We start from the raw sequence: 20,298 nt of genomic DNA on the forward strand, positions 1-20,298 counted from the left end.
ATAGCATCAGGAAACGACAAAACAAACTACCCTAATATGAGTGAGTAAAGACTTGAAATGTAAATGAAAAATGAAAATCGCTTATTGTCACGAGTAGGCTTCAATGAAGTTACTGTGAAAAGCCCCTAGTCGCCACATTCCGGCGCCTGTTCGGGGAGGCTGGTACGGGAATTGAACCGTGCTGCTGGCCTGCCTTGGTCTTCTTTCAAAGCCAGCGATGTAGCCCTGTGCTAAACAGCCTCCCCCCCCCCGCTGTAACAGATTTACACCAAAAAGAAACATACATATATCCACAAACATTTTATTTGTTGAAATCACATCAAATCATAGCTACTTGGTGTTCCGAAATTAACAATTACAGTTTTGAAACAATTTAGATATTAACACTGTTCTGGACTATATTATATCCAGCTCGTTTAGTTACGGGGGGAAAAAATCATGTCCAAGTCAAACTTCACAATGACAGGCACATTTAGGTAGTCTTTTTGGAAGTAAAGGCTTTACGATAAAAGTTTGAGAACAGTCCCAGCATCGTCAAACCATACATGATACTGTAAATACAAAATCCATGATAGAGATATCCCCATGTTGCAAGAATCAAGTCCAAAAGAAACTGAAGGATTTGTAACTGGGTCATTCTTTTCTTCCATGCAGGTCGCTGGATAGGGTTCAATGCGCTCTGCCCGTAGTAGAAATACAGGACGACATGAATGAATGAATTAAGTGCAAGGAAAGGAGCGATGGCTGGCCACGGGTAGTAATGATAGGTGAGGTCGCTCAGGATCAGCATGCTACAGTGATGATAGACGTGTAGGAAGGAGATCTGACGCTTTCGGTGTCTTAAGATCATGAAGACTGTGTCGAGCAGTTCCACGTTTTTTATCACCCAGTAAGTGAAGTAGGCATATTGCAGTTCTGAAAAGAACTCCTTTTGAAAAATGGAAGTTGCGATGCTAAGGCCACGCAGAAAGAGCAGAGTGGCGTACAGGCTCATGATGCTACAGGCCATGTTATAGACTAATAGGATCTGCAGAATTTAACAAACACAGACATTTATATGGACTTGTAAGCAGCAACTATTCAAATCACATTCTGTTCAACTTAACAAATGACAGTGCCTAAGAAAATTGAATTAATTTAGCTTCCAGCAACGTAATTATGAAAATACATTTTAGGTTGAAGTGAAACTAGATGACTTTTGGATTTAAACCTATAAATTATTTAACCAGAGGCTTTTATGTTATATTATTTTCCGAATATTGATTGTAACCGTCCTTCGCAGCACAATTCACTCACTTTCTGCTACAGTGTAGCTGTAATCTTTAACTTGACATGACTGGGTGTTACCCAGGGCTGTAACTGGAATCTCAGTGTTTACAGGTGTGTGGATAATTCTGTAACTGAGTTCCATCCTGTAGCTCACGGCCAATACACACGATCCTGACGGCAACACCACCTCCATAGCCGTGCTATTCAATCACGAAAAAGAGTTGAGCTTCAAACAAGTGATTATATTTTTATTACTCTCAGCCCATAAACTATATTTTAAACTTCTGACCCATTACATTAGTCAAAAGATGTGCAGGTTAGGTGGATTGGCCGGGTTAAAAATTGCCCTGCAGCGTCCGAAGAATTGCAGGTTAGGTGAGGTTGCGGGGGTAGGGCAGGGAGTGGCTGTAGGTAGGATGCTCTTTCGGAAGGTCAGTGCAGACTCGATGGGCCGAATAGTCGCCTTCTGCACTGTAGGAATTCTACGAAACGCAACATGGTGTGAAATTAATTTTTTTTGGGGGGGGGGGGCGCGGAGTTCATAGTTTTTTCAGAATGAAACAACGAAACTGGAGAAGCTGGCTTGTTCGCCTTACAGCAGAGAAGGTTAAGGGAGATTTAACAGACGTTTTCAAAATTATGGGGGTGAGGGGAATTGATAGGATAGATAAGGAGAAACTATTTCTACCAGCAGGAGGAGAGTCGGTGGTCAGAGGACGCATATTCAGGATAATTGACAAACAGGGTTTCGTTTTGTATGAGTTATGATCTGTGATGCACTGTCGGAAAGGGTGGTAGAAGCAGAATCAATAATAACTTTCAAATGGGATATTACTTAAAAAGGAAATATCTGTAGGCCTGTGGGTCAGGGGATGGGACAAACGGAAAGCTCTTTGACTGACCCAAGCACATAGGGCTGAATCTCCAGCTGCATGATTCAGTGAATGAAGATGAAGAGAAATGGAACGTATGCACACGTTGACTACATTATTTACGCTTGGCAACTCCTTTTTGATAAGCTGCCACTACCAGTCATGTATCCTACTTCTGTTTAATTAATCATGTTTTAGATCAATTCAGAAATGAAAAAATTTCAAACATCTTCCACTGTGATAACTTAAAACACAACGGCAGCTACCCAATAGTGCAGTGCACTTGGTACACAAAAAGGTCAGGGTTTAAGGAGGTACATTCACACACACATGGAAATTCTAGTCCCAGTTCAGCGATCTGGGAGGAAGAAGCAGAACACTTCCTGCAAGGCAGAGAGAGAAGAAATGGTGACTGAATTAATCTGCTCTAGGGGAATGACTGTGCATTGTAAAAAGGAGCATAAAAATGGAGGAACAAAAAACAAGTTAGTGCAGGATGAATTTATGAAAATTATAGATCATAGCTCTAGTAAATTCAGAGATGGATTGTCATTTCCTTTAAATTTGACATTATTTTTCCCCCTCCCAATTTAGGTGTACTGCACTCCTTAAAGACACTGGTTTCACACAGCCCATCTGGAGCTTCTCCTCCAGTACAGAAAGGCAAGTAAGGAACAGCATAAAAGCTTCAGCCTGCAACAAACTGCCTGTTCCCACTCTCCTCGGTAATAAGCAGCATAATGGTCTTGGAGGAACACTATGTCAGGGAGGGGGGGGTGACAGATGGCGTTGATAAGAAATGTACATTTTTCCAAAGCTGCACAAGTCTTTAAGTATTTCTGGAGTAAAATATACTTTTATCTGCCCAGACACAGAATACAATCAGCAGCTCTCACCTCCGTATGACAGCAGCACTAAGTACAAAATGCTAGGCTTGCCTTGAAGTCACATCACATGTGCTGACTGTTCACGGGCGTCTGGGCCGAGGGACAAGTATTACAATGACAGTGACTGCCCTGCAATACAATATGCAACTTTCAGCTGGTAATATCCAGCTGACAAATAAACTCGATTTTAAAAAGCAATAATGTGCTCAGGTAAATATCTTACTGATTGCGGCCCTGCTGCTGGAGACAGGTAAGGCTGCAAAAGTACTGTGATTAACTACACCAGGCATTGATATAGAAAGTGTTCATAATTAATATGGAGTTAAGTTGGCATTCTACACCCCTCATTGAAAATGTGTCGCTGCTCTCAAATTTTGATGAATATCTAGCACATGGTGTCATTCAATTAATTTTGGGTATCCCATCTTTCCCCCCCAACTAGAATTACAGTGCAGAGAAGGATGAGCTTTTAATCTTTCTCTTACCACAAGACAAGGTCACAGTAACCTCCAAATAACAACAATAATGGAACCTACTGTAATACCATATCCATTACAGAGAAAGAGAGCAACGGGGTAATAAATTAGGCCTCTCCTGAGACTATAGCAGCTGTCAGGAAGCAACATGCAGGAAACAGCAGATATACATACAGCAGCAACGGACATTTTAAAACATCAAAGCTTGTAGCTATGATGCAGGCACAGAAAGGATTTGTGCAGCCTCGTCCTCACGTGTACTTGAACTAAGTTTGCATGTAAAATTAATAAACTTTCAGGATGCCCATTTGGAAAGTTGTAATCGCCAAGTGCCATCCAGGACAGGCTTCCCTTGCTGGTCTGTGAAACCAACCTCCACTGCAGTGAATTGCATGGCATTCTTATTGCCGCCCAATTCAGTAAAATCTACTCGGAAATGCACTGCAAAAGATTAGAATTAAGATTAGATTCACAAGTATGCAATTCCAATGTTGCCTTTGACCCAGATTGCCCACAAGTGGATAAAAACCAAGAGGTGCCAAAATCACAGTAATTACATCTGTAACACACACCCTTGCCACTTCTGATAACATACAGGGTCATTTTTTTTGCCCTCGTTTCCTGGTGTGAAAGGCTTAATGGCAGCGCATCAAAGTGAGATGATTGGCCCAGTGAGGAGGTCAGCTTTAATGAAGAACAATAGAAAATTGGATATCTCAAATACTATAGCACAAAAATCTTCAAATGTCACCTGTGTTGATTTACTACACAATTCCAAATCAACGCTTTCGGGGGTATCATTTTCAGAAGTTACAGGAAAGTCCTTTATATAGATTATAGAATGACATCTTTTTTCTTTTTAAAAAAAATAAATGTTTCCAATTAAGAGTCACTTTAGCGTGGCCCATCCCCCTACCCTGCACATCTTCAAGTTGTGGGGGGTGAAACCCACGCAAACATGGGGAGAATCAGACAGTGCTGGATCGAACCCAGGTCCTCGGCGGCATGATGCAGCAGTGCTAACCACTGCACCACCGTGCTGCCCTATAGGTCTACATTTAACTAGCTACATTTTGTTAAGAATCAAAGCACTCTAGCCAAGAAATTGCAGGCAAATCCTTAACACATTAATTTGACATTTGTTTGTGCACTATTTAACAGAGGCATTAAACTATTCGTATTTAAAATAAGCTGTTAAATTGGATAAAGCAATGCTACATTAAGTGTTCATATGCCAATATCATGCACAATAATTTCTCAACTCATAGAATCCAAAATGTAATATTTGCCTTTTGAAATTAGAGTTCATAAAATTTGTGAGAATAAATATTCAAATTAAGTTACAGCTAATAGTGTTTAATTAAAAGGTGCAATTAATGTTGGAAATTGACATATTGAATTATTAATGGTTTCATATTAATTATTAATCCTGAAATGATTGATATAGTGGCTACGGTTCTCATTGAGAAACTTAGTCTCCTAGTTTCCTAGGTGCTTCCTCTGTCATTCAATGGCATGGAATACCCTGTAGTTTGGCACAAAGTACATGGGGCGGGATTCTCCAACCCCCGCCGGCACCGGATATTCGGCGGGGGCGGAAAACATGCCGTACCGGTCGGCGAGCCCCCCCCCCCCCCAGCGATTCTCCAGCCCGCGATGGGCCGAAGTCCCGCTGCTGGAATGCCTGTCCCGCCAGCGTGGATCAAATCACCTCTCTTCCTGGCGGGACTAGGCAGGGCGATCTGGCCCCGGAGGGTGCCCCCACGGTGGCCTGGCCCCCGATCGGGGCCCACCGATCCGCGGGCGGGCCTGTGCGGTGGGGGCACTCTTTTCCCTCCGCCTCGGCCACAGTCTTCACCATGACCGACGCAGAAGAGACACCCCACTGCGCATACGCGGGGATGGCGTCAGCAGCCGCTGACGCTTCCACGCATGCACGAATTTCCGCCGCCCGGCGAAGTCCTTTCGGCCCCGGCTGGCGTGGCGCCAAAGGCCTTACCCGTCGGCTGGCAACGCGCCAACGACTCCGCCGCGGGGCTAGCCCCTCAAGGTGAGGGCTTCGCCCCTGAAGGTGTGGAGAAATCCGCACCTTTGGGGCAGCCCGACGCCGGAGTGGTTCACGCCACTCCATCCCACCGGGACCAGCCCCGCCGGGTAGGGGAGAATCCCGCCCATGCACTTAAGTCCTTGGGCGGAATTGTCGTCCCCCCACACTGGGTGGGAGAATCGCCACGCCGCCCCGGCACCCGCACGCGATTCTCCCCCCAAACCGGCACAGCAAGAATCACGACTGGCCGCTGGGAGAATCGCCGCTCGCCGTTTGTAACGGGCGAGCGGCAATTCTCCGGCCCGGATGGGCCGATTGGCCTGCCCAACACGACAGGTTCCTGCCAGCGCCGTCCATACCTGATCGCTGTCGGTGGGAACAGCGCGGAAACGCTGGGGTGGGGGGGGGGTCCTGTGGGGGGGATCCTGCACCGGTGTGGGGGGGGGGGCTCAAAAGGGGTCTGGCCCGTGATCGGTGCCCACCTCCTTTCCTCCGCCACCCCGCAAGATACATCCGACATCTTCTTGCGGGGCGGCCGCGAGGAGGACGGCAACCGCGCATGCGCGGGTGACATCATTTACACGGCGCCGCTTTTACGGCGGCGCCAAGGCCCGGCGAGCATAAGTGACGTGGCGCTGCTCCTTGCCCCCCGGGGGCGGGAGAATAGGGGGCTGAGAGCGGCCTCCGACGCCGGAGTGAAACATTCCGGTTTTCACTTTGGCGTCGGGACATAGTCTCCCGATGGGAGAATTGCGCCCCTTGGCTTTGTTGGGCAAGATCCACCTGAGTCTTGGAGTGGAGAGGGTTAGAGAGCGGGGACAATTGGGCTAGGGCATGTAGACATAATTTAGTTGCTATTTCAAAGGCCTATATTCTGCCCTTTTATTCTTCTAATACAAGTTCCATGTCCAGATTTATAGTGGCAACTGCCCATGTAAACTGTAATTACACCCGCTTGCCAATGGTAGCACGTTAGCGCTGCACTGTCTCTACTGGGAGGAGGGTTGAATTGCAGTCCGACACGTTTCACAGAGGCACGTTTCATTCAGAGTATGGAATTTATAAAGGAACAACGTTTACAAGATATGCATCTAGTCTTAATAGTTGCAATACATTACAGGAATGCAATTTGTGAAGTCATTGCAGTACACGTTGGCACAATTTGGGTTGTCAGCCGGACTACACACATTGGGGGTGGCGTGCTGTCTGAGGAATGAGCTGTTTAACAATCATTCCTGAGATTTTCCTGAGTAAAGGTGCCATGTTGCTTTGTTGCCCTTTGTTGGGGCTGGAAGTGAATCAATAGTTTCTGTTTGAATCCTGGCTTTATTAGGAGGTAGCCCATGTATGTATGGTAGGAGTCTCAATTGTGTTTGTAATAGAAAGAGTCCCAGATAACTTAATACCTTAAGTTCCAAATGCAGATTATATATTACCTTCTTTGGTATTAAAATAGGAATCATGTTTGCTAAGTCACACTGCTATGCAATACAACTGAAGAGGCTATCCTGTATTTTCTACAATATGAGCCTTTCCATTCTGATAATAAACCTCCGTACACATGCATCGTCTATAAATATATACATATATATGATGAAGTCAGAATATGTCACCACCTCTTTAATGCGAACAACCTCATTGCTGTGCCTCATTACGCCTAAAACACAACAAGATCAGATTGAAGGCAAACAATATTCACTTAAAAGTCATCCACAGCTAATAGTAATTCAAACTATGAACTCTGAATAAATATTTTCAATTAGAAAAGGAATATTAAGTCCTGCTACTGCAAGCATAAAATCACCACAAATTATACAAATCAGAATATTAACACACTAAACGTTGCTAATGTATCACGACGTTATAAAATAGCAGCATAATTTAGAAAGGTAGAACACTTCGGTGTGAAAGGTGCTCGCAATCAGCATTTCTCTTCAATTATTTTTGTTGTGAAATACTGCCGATTGGCCAGCTGGTCTGCGTAGCAAAAGCAAAATGCAAATTGATTACTATTCCAGTTTGTAGAAATATTGATCCAAAGAGACTGTATTTGGGGGGAGAAAAGGTTAGGCACTGATTAGGGGCCAGCTCTATGGATTTAACAGGGCAAAGATGTTCCAGTAACTATTAGAAATGATCGGTATGAAATGGCAGAAATTCTAAGTGCACAACTTGGTTCAGGATCCTAGTGCATCAGAATTTTGAAATGGTAATAATTTCAGTGATACAATATTGGATATCTTTTGTTTTACAAATTTAGAGCACCCAATAGTGTTTTTTTTCCAACTAAGGGGCAATTTAGTGTGGCCAATCTACCTAACCTGAACATCTTTGCGTTGTCAGGGTGAAATTCTTATGAGGAAAGGTTGAGGGAGCTAGGGCTTTTCTCATTGGAGCGAAGGAGGATGAGAGGCGACTTAATAGAGGTTTATAGGATGATGAGGGGGATAGATAGAGTGGACGTTCAGAGACTATTTCCTCAGGTGGATGTAGCTGTTACAAGGGGGCATAACTATACGGTTCGGGGTGGGAGATATAGGAGGGATGTCAGAGGTAGGTTCTTTACTCAGAGAGTGGAATGGACTGCCTGCTGTGAAAGTGGAGTCGGACACTTTAGGAACTTTCAAGCGGTTATTGGATAGGCACATGGAGCACACCAGAATGACAGGGAGTGGGATAGCTTGATCTTGGTTTCGGACAAAGCTTGGCACAACATCAAGGGCCAAAGGGCCTGTTCTGTGCTGTTCTATAAACTCATGCAAGCACGGGGAGAACGTACAAACTCCTCACGGACAGTGACCTAGAGCCAGGATCGAACCTAGTTCCTCAGCGCCGTAGGCAGCAGTGCTACCCCCGCACCACCCTGAGTATTGGATATTATAAAGGGAAGGTGGTCGAGTCTCTCACATGCATTGATTGGTGGAGGTAATTAACCATAGTCCACAAAAGAGGATAGGCAGCTCTCTCCATTGGAGAGATAATTGGTTATATGTAGCTTGAAGGACACCACTTCACATTGTGGAGCAAGGTGAGGAGACAGGGCCTCCATGAAATAGCACAGTCAGTACAGGGATTCAACTCACACTACTGGCATCATGCTGCATTACACTCTCTCTATCTAACCAACTTCACCTAACAGACCTTACCCTCAGTGAAATGAACACCTTGGGGTGGGATTCTCCAGTCCCCCAGCCCCGTTTTCCTGTGCAGTGCGTCCTCGCTGGCAGCAGGATCCTCCATTCCAGCAGCCGGGGAATGGGATTTCCCATTGTGTCCACCCTACGGGAAACCCACGGACAGGGGTGCGATGCCGGCGGAGTGGAGGATCTTGTCGACTGAGAATTCCGCTGCTTCTGGTAACTATTTATACTGATCCAAACAGCACATTGCAGTTCCACACCAGCTTTGCAAACCTGCATGTGAAATGCGGCCCCAAGTGACAGCTGCACTCAGGCTCCCACAATGGCAAATAGTGTAGATGCTGAAGAACTTTCCCAGGTCAGACTTCCACTGTGAGAACCATCTTCTTAGCAGGAGAGCAACGACCAGTTAAAGAAAATAAAAAGTAATGCAGATGCTTTAACACATTTTTAATTGAATAAAATTATGGAATCATTATATTTATTAACCTTTTCTGAATAATAAATATGTTCTCTTCTAATCTGAGAAAGGGCTGAGATTAATATATTACATCTCACATTTGTATCATAAAAAGTTTCCAAGGCCTAATCAGACAAACATTGAATCCGACTCAAAGAAGACATTATGGCAGGTGTCAAAAGCTTGGTCAGGGCTAGGTTTCAAAGGGCATCTTAAAGGAGGCTAGAGGGAGAGGTTAAAAGAAGGAATATCAGAGCTTAGGCTCAGGCAGCTGAAGGCAAGCTGACAATGATAAGACATTGGAATTGGGGAATGCACAAGAGGCCAGGGTTGGGGGAACACAGAGTTCTTGAATGGTTGTAGGGTTATAGAGGGTTAGAAGGCCAATTACATGATGCCAAAAATCTTCTCTTCACATGGCCATATGTTTTAATAGTATCTGACTTGTATGATACCACTATGAATTAATCAAAGTATGAATGGTGCTCTGAAAATAATCTATACACTTTGTTTAATTGAATGTTTTGCACCTAACCGGTCACTTAATACTTTGGAAAGTGTCACATGTGCTCAAATCAGCAGAAAGCAAATTGGGATCTTTAATCTCAGTAAATGTAAATATGTTTTCGAAGAAAAATCAACCAATCAACAACCACCATCTGTAATACAAGATTCGCAACAAAACTTCACAAAATTTACATATCCCATCACTCAAAACTTTCACCCACACATGCTTCCCTTCTCTATTCCAGAGCTTAAGTTAAATTTGCTTTGATATTTCCCTGGTCATGATGTACCACTGTAGCAGCAATGTCTCTCAAAGCTGTCCTCTCTTTTTGACGTGCACTAACATTGTCTGCATCAAACTGGCTTCATTCCTTGGCAAGCCCCATGGTATTTGACACAACCCCATTCTCCCTGCGCCTGGCAGCTGTTTTACGATCCCCATAAAAACACTCAGGAGCTCCAGACTCCATGTTTCCAGTGCCAAACTCCATCCTACTCAAGGTGCTCCGAATTCTCAATCCAATCGGCCAGAAACCCCTAATGCTGTTACCTCCCCAGCAGACCCAATGTGAGTCTTTCTCCTCCAATCTGTTCATTGCTCCTTGGACTCGATTCCCCATTCCAAGCACTTGGAAGAGTAAGCCAAAAAGTGTGGGAAAGCACAATGGGAGAAGTCTGGAAGAACTGAAGAACAAAAAAAACTAAAGAAAAGAGAAGAGAGTCAAAAAGAATAAGAGACAGTTGAAAGAAAAGAGACTTTCTATCTTATCTTTCTTGAGCAATGGCCACAGAAGATCAATATGTTAGAAAGAATAATTAGTTAGTAACAAATTTACAGCAGTAATTCAATATGGAGGTATAACTGGCATTCACAGAGTGCATGAGCTTTGTTCTCTGTCTTTATGGCAATGCCAAAAATGCTCAATTGAATAACTGCCTCATAACTCAATGCCAGCCAAACAGGAACTGTAGTTAATAATCATCCTCAACCCAGGTCCCCAAACAAACAGCCATTATATGGCTCAGTACTGCAGCGCAGCCATCTTCAACATGCTGAGCTAGGGAGTATCACGCCTTCTGAGTTTCTGCCTGCATTTTTATCTGACACTGACTTTCCAATTCTGGCTGATGACTTGTCATTAGAGAAAGAGGACAGTGGGGGGGGGGATTTTACATACAGTCAGCTATTGAGCGACAGTGACAAAGTCTACAAACAGGTTGCCTGCCTCCACTCTCCAGTATGATGCAGGGACAGCAATGAGTGGGAAAGAAATAAAATCTTTGTTGGTGTAGATATGCTACCACATCCCTTGAAGTCATATCCTTCCATTGCATGCTTGATGGTAGTTTGGCACCATATTACAGTATTTGCATTTCAGATTATTCAAAAGACATTCTGAAAACACTGAGCCTTTTGTGTTTTATTCTCAGTCTTTGCCTTTTTTTTTGCACATGTAATATTCAACATTCTAATTTTCTGAAACAACATTTATTACAGTGAAATAAACAAACGCTCACAATGCAAGCTGCAGTTCGAATTTTGTATAAAATGGATGATATTATTCTAAACAGTCCATTAGGAATAAATCAAATGTGGCTATTGTTTAGAAAGAAAAGGGAAAAACACATTGCGACAACATTACTAAAGTCTAAAATTAAACTATTTTTTAAGTGTATGGGAAGCAAGGGAGCCATTAGCAATACAACTATGTAACAGGGCGTCCAATACTAACTCAGATAATGTATCATACTCTGGTACACTGCTGAAATCAATAGCCCCAGGAAAAAAGGGATTTCAGACCAGGCTGAATTTATCAAACAGATTTAGACAAGAAGGCCGATGTCAAATGTTTATATCTCTCTAACTGACTATGTAACACTTTGTACTTTACGATTGTCTCCCAGCTATTCATAAACATGGAACTTCAGTGCCGTGGAAATGACACCAGATTTACCGCTTTATTACTTTAAAAACCATAGAAATATGAAAGCAAAGAGAGAAATGGGGTGAACGAGAGAGAGGCAGTAAAGGACATCAGTGTGTCAAGTGTACTATCGGCAATGCAGAAAGCAGCCAACAGTTTAGTATAAATATTGCTTCCAAATAAAAACTTTTCATCTCAATTCACAAAAGTATTTTTTTTATTTCTTTCACAGGATGGGGGTGTGGCTGACAGCATTTGTTGCCCATCCCTAATTGCCTTTTAACAGAGTGGTTTGCTACGCCATTGCGGAGGACAGTTCAGAGTCAATCACATTGCTGTGGGACTGGAGTCACGTGTAGGCCAGACTGGCTAAGCACGGCAGATTTCCTCCCCTAAAGGACATTAGCGAAGGAGATGGGGTTTTACAACAATCAATTCCACTGATGGGATTTGACCCTATGTTGCCAGAACATCAAACGCCGGAATGTGGTGACAAGGGCCTTTTCACGGTAACTCCATTGCCGTGTTAATGTAAGCCTACTTGTGACAATAAAGATTGGATTGGATTTGTTTATTGTCACGTGTACCGAGGTAGAGTGAAAAGTATTTTTCTGCGAGCAGCTCAACAGATCATTAAGTACATGAGAAGAAAAGGGAATAGAAGAAAATACATAATAGGGCAACACAAGGTATACAATGTAACTACATAAGCACCGGCATCGGGTGAAGCATACAGGGGTGTAGTGTTAATGAGGTCAGTCCATAAGAGGGTCGTTTAGGAGTCTGGTAACAGTGGGGAAGAATCTGTTTTTGAGTCTGTTCGTGTGTGTTCTCAGACTTCTGTATCTCAGACGTCCAACCTCCTGGAAGAGGTTGGAAGGGTGAGTAAGCTGGGTGGGAGGGGTCTTTGATTCTGCTGCCCGCTTTCCCCAGGCAGCGGGAGGTGTAGATGGAGTCAATGGATGGATGGGAGGCAGGTTCGTGTGATGGACTGTGCGGTGTTCAGGACTCTCTGAAGTTTCTTTCGGTCCTGGGCCGAGCAGTTGCCATACCAGGCTGTGATGCAGCCAGATAGGATGCTTTCTATGGTGCATCTGTAAAAGTTGGTAAGGGTTACTGTGGACATGCAGACATGCAATGTTCCTCAGTTTCCTGAGGAAGTACAGACGCTGTTGTGCTTTCTTGGTGGTCACGTCGACGTGGGTGGACCAGGACAGATTTTTGGAGATGTGCACCCCTAGGAATGATGTTCACAACATCTGGATGTCAGTCTTGAATAGAAACTTTGGTCAATTTTTCTTTTCCCTCACTGTAGGTCCGGGGGCTAATTGTCGGAAACTGACCCCTGGCCACACCGGTTATCTCCGCACTGGCCTGGAACCCACCCACAAAGTGCCACAACAGAGTGGCAAATTTAAATACTAAACCACTGGGGGCACCCTGCACCTGTTCTAAAGCAGCCACTGGTTTTTCACATGCCTTTCTTGCCTTGCCCCCTGAAATGATCTCTGAATGGGTTTTTCCACGTCACAATGCATAAAAAGTGGCCAAGCCATCACTGACTGGCACTCGCCCATCCTGAAGGCAACTCCAACCTTTTGTTGGAAGGTTAGAATTTAGAAAATTTAACATTTGTCAGTCTGCTAAAAAGCAAAAAAGAAAAGGGTTTTAATTGATATTAATGTTTCCATTTTCACTCCTATTGTTAGCACAAGGCCTTATTTATAATCTACATGAACTACCGGGCGCAATCCACAATCCATCAACCTCATTAATCCATCAGAATTTGGGTCTGACAGCCAAGGACAGATGATCAAGTTGCCACTGTTACTGTAATTAACACAATAACTTTTCTCGAAAAAAAACATATTGCACCAATCAGTATATTAACACGCCCTGCCTGTATTTAGCATGTTCTTGCAGATCATTTGTTGCAACATTGTGCAACTGTTACTTAGAAACTCAACATAGCAGCTGATTACAGCTGAGTGAGCAATGTGGCAATAAAATCTAGAGAAATGAATTAGTGTATTACAGAAACACATGTGTCTTCACAATTAATAAATTCCACTCCATCAAATTGTGATTTAATTATGCATTATGTATGTTAAGCATGAATCATTCATGTACATTATTACCCAAGTGGGAAAATAGCAAATAGACAAATCAACAGGGTTCAGAACTGCTTTTTGTCAAATGTAACAGCGGGAATAATAATTTAAAAATGCATACAGCCGCCAAAACCGATACTAAACCTAATACGTTTTAAAATAAAGTTTAATATGAAACTGGTCAAGTTTAAAAGTGATCACTGGCACGGCAGTGATAAAACATGCAGCTGTAACAAGTCTTACTTAGCATGGGCATATAAAAGAAAATTAGACTTGCTGAGGCTGAATGAATAACTTAGAAGATTAGCTATTTAAATGGAAAGCAAACAGCTAACACACCATGCACAAGAGTAAAAGAAAGGTAGAGGGCACCAGCCCCGTCCCGCCCAAATGGGGGGGGGGGGGGGGTGAAGCGGCTGGGAGAGGCCTTCCCCGAGCTTCTGGATGGTTAGCACCTCGTGAGGCATCGTGATTGTGGGCGGGACCCAGTCTTGCATGGCTAAGTGGGTTTCAGAACCTGTAATAGGGGGTCCGAAAGGGGTTATGGGAAGGCCTGAAAAAGCGGGGGGGGGGGGGGGATCCTCAGCAACCCCGTAGCGGGGTGTACTCACTTGGGGGGGTGACATTTACGTGGGTAATGGGCGTGGGTGACCCTCCAGTTCACTTAGAGGTCGGGGTCCCTTTCAAAACGGTGTCCCGATCTCGGAGGATCCGGTCTGGCCAGCGAGTGTGGGCTTGACCGGGGAGAAACTCCCAGGGCCATTAAAGTGATTAAGTGCGGTTAGATAGCAGTGGCGAACTCGCTGACCTAGCTGGGGAGAAACTCCAGCTAAACCCACCTGAAATGACTCTTGGATCGTGCCCAGAAAAAAACAACATAAAAAAAAAACATGCACCTTTCTAGCCATTTTCAGAATCTCAGGAAACCTTAAAGCATTTTAAAGGCAATGAAGTACCTTTAGTTACTGTCGTAATGTAGGAAATATGAGAGCCAATCTGCACACTACATGCTCCCACTAATAGTCACAATGATTAAATACTGCATGGAAGAACTTCCCTACTCTCCTTTGAATAATGTTATGGGACTTTTTATGTCCCGAGGGGAAATACGGGATCCTGGTTTATCACAATGGCACTTCTGACAGTGCAGCACTCCCTCAGTACTGCACTGGAGTGTCAGCCTAGCCCTGGAGTAGAACTTGAACCCACAACCTTCTGACACAGGCCAGAGTGCCACAACTGAGCCACGGTTGACAGCTGAATATACTGCACCTATCCCACTGGAAAATATTGCCAATTGCAGCTGTTTGCTATAAAACAAAGCACTGACAGAAGCAATTTTAAATCATAACCAATGCATTCACCCTCGGACCCGGACAGCTCAAAGCTGAAGCAGCTGCCCAGGAATATGGCTGTGCTGCATAATCAGCTCCTTGCAGCCAAATCAGAGGCAGCAATGATACTGCTACAGAAAGAATGTGTAGTCAACCATCCTAATCAGGGCCAACTTCCTCGATGTGGTGTGCAAGGTTTGGGGCAGAGGTTGAATTAAAAAACATTTTCCTTAAAACTTCACACACCGCCAAACTTGCTGTTAAATGAACAGAATTAAATTTAAAAATCAATAGCCAACTAAATGCTGAAGCCCATTTTTACTGGCCTTGGAATCCAGGAGGGAAAAAATGCTAACCTACAGTTTGGACAGATTAGAAAATGGCATATCATCGCGTGGGCAGATAGACCATTATGATAGCACACATCTACACACATTTCTCTGCTCTGCTGCAGAAGGTACTAATTCTCACTAGACTTTACATCAGCAGGCGGATGCCCCTATCTGCTATGTCATTCAAGTGGTCATTCTTCATTAGTGAGCATTTGCAGGCTGTTCAACCACAGGGGTGGAGGAAGCACGCACACAGCTTTCTAGCTGGAGGAGGTTTCTGGATAATAACCCTCTCATCCCCAACCAGATAGCTAGGGCCATTGCCCCATCACGCCACTGGCTGAGAGTACCTTAATCTGCAAAGACGGAGGTTCAATCCTGGGCCCTTTCTGATTTGCATGCTTCAATTCTACAACGCCCCGAGCACTCAGCAACTGAATTATTAGGAAAGATCTGCGGCCAATATATTAAAGAAAAGCCTCAGGCATCTCCCTTTGAATTTTTAATGATGCCTGCCCCATCTATTAACTTATTATTAACTGTGTCTACGCACAGCCATGTTCCTTCTACACTGGAGTAGTGGAATCAGAGATCATTACTGCAGTTAGAGGGGGTACATCAACCTGGTGGTGGTTTTCGTGCACAAACATTCTTATTTAATGTTCTGCATTTGCCTCAGTGATATTTATTTGCTGGTTAACTTTTATTGCAACAGTGTACTTACTGACCGTTTGATTTCCAAACCACGTGCAGAGTATTAGCTTTGCAGCATAAATTAATGAATAAAATTAGTCAGCACCTCTTAGACAATTAGCTCTGCTTGAAACACTTGTCAGAAATACCAGTGTATCAGAATCGTGGTCAATAATGTGACTGAAGCAAACAGAAACTTTCCTGGCACATCACAGCAGCTCACTGGGTGAAAGCAATCGTGTCATGATATTCAGGTAAACATCATAGCACAAACATACATACATACTGATGGACAGATCAACAGACCAATCAACACACACACACAACACCACAGCCAATCACAGGCAAGAGCATACACAGTACAAAACAGGGAACACGACACTTCCTGGGCATTCGAGCAGGAGACAGCTCAGGGCACAGAGCTCACAGCAAGCCACGCAGACATCCACCATGTGCGGAGTGCCACTACAAGATAGTATTAGGAATAGGTCCACAGATTCTAGGGTTATGATCGAACCTCAGTAACCAGTTTACCACTGTAAATAAATGTTAGTAATAAAACGGAGTTGTACCATTCGTAACCGTGTTGGTTTGTCTGTGTAGCAGAGTACCCAACACATCATAGTACCAGGAGTAACTGTGGGACCTACCTACGAATCCTCTGGAATCTGCCATCCTGCACCATGGGCACCGTCAGCACGCCGCAGCCGCTACAAGTCGCTGGAAACCTCGGCGTTAATTGGAAGCTGTTCAAACAGCACTTCCAGCTCTTCCTGGAAGCCAACGAAAAGGAGCGCTCTTCGGACACCAGAAAGATCGCCATCCTCCTCTCCACGGCAGGTCAACACGCCATCCATGTCTACAACTCCCTGGTGTTCGCGGAAGGGGAGGACAAGACCAAGTACAAGACGGTCCTTCTCAAACTCGACCAACACTTCAACGTCGAGGTCAACGAGAGTTTCGAGAGGTTTCTCTTCCAGCAGCGCCTGCAGGGTAAGGCTGAGCCCTTTCAATCCTTCCTTACGCACCTCCGCATCCTCGCGCAGTCCTGCAGTTAGGACACCACCTCAGATTCAATGATTCAGGACCAGATCGTTTTTGGGGTCACCTCGGGCACCCTACGCCAGCAGCTCTTAAAAATAAAAGGCCTCACCCTAGCCTCCGCAATCGAAGCCTGTGTCCTGCATGAAAACGCGACTAGCCGCTACTCCCAATTTCAGGCGGCAAGGGTCCTACGCGGCCGGATCGGCGAGGCAGGGGTCCTACACGGCCGGATCGGCGAGGCAGGCGTCCTACGTGGCCGGATCAGCGAGGCAGGCGTCCTATGCGGCCGGATCGGCGAGGCAGGCGTCCTATGCGGCCGGATCGGCAAGGCAGGGGTCCTACGCGGCCGGATCGGCGAGGCGGGCATCCTACGCAGCCGGATCGGCGAGGCAGGCGTCCTAATCGGCTAGGCAGGGGTCCTACGCGGCCGGATCGGCGAGGCAGGCATCCTACGCGGCCGGATCGGCGAGGCAGACGTCCTACGCGGCCGGATCGGCGAGGCAGGCGTCCTACGCGGCCGGATCGGCGAGGCAGGCGTCCTACGAGGCCGAACGGGTCCAGACGATCGAGTTCCTCCCGGCCCGCGGCCCGGACGCGGGTGGCCATTTTGCGCGCTTTTCGAGGCCTCCCTCGTTTGTGCGCACCAAAAATGACGTCGACACTGAGGGACATGATGCGCAGGCGCGCTCGACGCAAGACCAAACTGCGCATGCGCGGTGGCGCAACGAACGCCATGACATCATGGCGTACGGCAACCGCGGAGCCGCACATTTAATACGGCAATGTCTCGCAAGAAACCGACAATGCCTCCGCTGTGGCAAGATGGGCCACTACGCTGCCTGCTGTCGAGCAGCTCAACCTGCCAATGTTCCCCAATTCTGACAACCTCGCAGGGACGTGCGGACCATTCAGCCTCCTCACTACGAGTCGATATCCAGACCAGTGACACAGACGACCGGGACGCCTTCCGTGTTGCGGTCATTGATGGGAATCGGATGTCTCCAGCCAGGACCCACCAGCCGTTGCAAGTGAACACTGTCAATCCGGGTGATGAATGGTGCGCCACCCTAACGGCCAACCGATCACCGATAACATTCCGTCTGGAAACTGGCGCCTCCGCCAACCTCATAGCATGGTCAGCCTTCTACGCCATGAAGGTCAGACCACCAATTCGGCCATCCCGTTGCAAGATGGTCGACTACAATGGGAACGTTATCCCGGCTATGGGATCCTGCCAGCTCCAGGTGACACACAACACACACACGGCCACACTCTCATTCGAGATAGTCAGATCATCAAAGGACTCCCTGCTGGGCGCACAGGCATGCAAGGTTCTCCACAAGGTCCACGCTCTGTCTCCAGACGGCACATCTGACTTCCCGGATGCAGAATTCATGGCACAGCTCCAATCGCTCCTCGCCCACAACCAGGAGCCATTCGAGGGCATGGGAACACTGCCCTACACCTACAGAATTCGGGTCAAACCGGACACCACCCCGGTCATTCACGCACCTCGCAGGGTCCCAGCACCACTCAAGGACCGCCTCAAGCAGCAGCTGCAGGATCTCCAGGACCAAGGAGTGCTATCCCGGGTCACGGAGCCCACGCCATGGGTCAGCTCCATGGTGTGTGTTAAGAAGCCCTCCGGCGAGCTCCAGATCTGCATTGATCCAAAAGACCTCAACAGCAATATAATGAGGGAACACTACCCCATACCCAAACGGGAAGAGATCACGAGCGAAATGGCCCAGGCTAAAATCTTCACTAAACTGAATGCCTCGAAGGGTTTTTGGCAGATCCAACTGGATCAGTCCAGTCGAAAGCTGTGCACCTTAAACACCCCTTTCGGCAGGTTCTGCTATAACAGAATGCCATTTGGCATCATCTCGGCATCCGAGGTCTTTCACAGGATCATGGAGCAGATGATGGAGCGCATCGAAGTGGTGCGCGTCTACGTGGACAACGTCATCATCTGGTCCACCACACCACAGGAGCACATCAATCATCTCCAGCGCGTCTTTGCGTGCATACGGGAAAACGGCCTGCGCCTCAACCGAGCCAAGTGTTCTTTCGGCCAAACTGAGCTGAAGTTCCCGGGGGACCACATATCCCGGTCAGGGTTCCGTCCGGATGCAGACAAGGTGAGCGCCATTACAGCCATGCCGCAGCCGGCAGACAAGAAAGCAGTGCTACGCTTCCTCGGCATGGTCAACTTCCTGGGGAAGTTCATTCCCAACCTTGCCTCCCACACGGCGCTCTGCACCACCTCGTCAAGAAGTCCACGGAGTTCCAGTGGCTGCCCGCACACCAGAAGGAATGGGAGGAGCTCAAAATTAAGCTCACCACAGCCCCAGTATTGGCGTTTTTCGACACATCTCGTGACACTAAAATTTTGACTGATGCCAGCCAGTCCGGCATTGGGGCGGTACTCCTACAGAGGGATGACACTGCGTCATGGGCCCCGGTCGCCTATGCCTCGCAGGTCATGACTCAAAAAGGAGTGCCTGGGTTTGCTGACCGGAATAGACAAGTTCCATGACTACGTGTGTGGTCTCCCCCAGTTTACCGTCGAGACTGACCATCGCCCCCTGGTCAGCATCATAAATAAGGACCTGAACGAGATGACCCCTCGCCTCCAGCGCACCCTACTTAAAAACTCAGGAGGTATGAATTCCAACTGGTCTACACCCTGGGAAAGGACCTTATCATTGCGGATGCCCTATCCAGAGCAGTGAGCACACCGCCCGATTCGGAGGGGTTCGTCTGTCAGGTCGAAGCTCAGGTGGCCTTCACATCGGCAAATCTGCCAGCTGACGACTCCAGTCTGGCCCATATTCGCCGGGAAACTGCGGCTGACCCCCTTCTACAACGGGTGATGCGCCACATGACGGGAGGGTGGCTCAAAGGACAGTGCCCGCAGTTCTACAATGTCCGAGACGACTTGGCCGTCATTGATGGTGTCCTTCTAAAGCTGGACCGGATTGTGATTCCGCACAGCATGCACAAGCTGGTCCTTGATCAACTACACGAAGGCCATCTGGGGGTCGAGAAGTGCAGACGGAGGGCCCGAGAGGCGGTATACTGGCCGGGCATCAGTGATGACATTGCCAATATGGTGCTCAACTGCCCCACCTGCCAAAGGTTTCAACCGGCGCAACTTCCTGAGACGCTTCAGCCCCATGAGCTGGTGACGTCCCCCTG

The 20,298-nt window shown here is 46.5% G+C and overlaps 1 protein-coding gene across 4 annotated transcripts in view; it reads right to left on the reverse strand.

Annotated features, from left to right (window-relative positions):
• Window positions 1-285: 285 nt before the first annotated feature.
• Window positions 286-20,298, reverse strand: part of LOC140403572 (very long chain fatty acid elongase 5-like) — a 68,233-nt gene continuing 48,220 nt past the window's right edge. For all 4 annotated transcript variants that reach the window (XM_072491630.1, XM_072491629.1, XM_072491628.1 and 1 more), the window contains one exon: window positions 286-1,027. In XM_072491630.1, the coding sequence (XP_072347731.1) occupies window positions 473-1,027 (555 nt within the window). In that variant the 3' untranslated portion in view covers window positions 286-472. The remainder of the gene's footprint in view (window positions 1,028-20,298) is intronic.

The sequence above is a fragment of the Scyliorhinus torazame genome, chromosome 28 (genome assembly GCF_047496885.1).
Source record: "Scyliorhinus torazame isolate Kashiwa2021f chromosome 28, sScyTor2.1, whole genome shotgun sequence".
Taxonomy (NCBI): domain Eukaryota; kingdom Metazoa; phylum Chordata; class Chondrichthyes; order Carcharhiniformes; family Scyliorhinidae; genus Scyliorhinus; species Scyliorhinus torazame.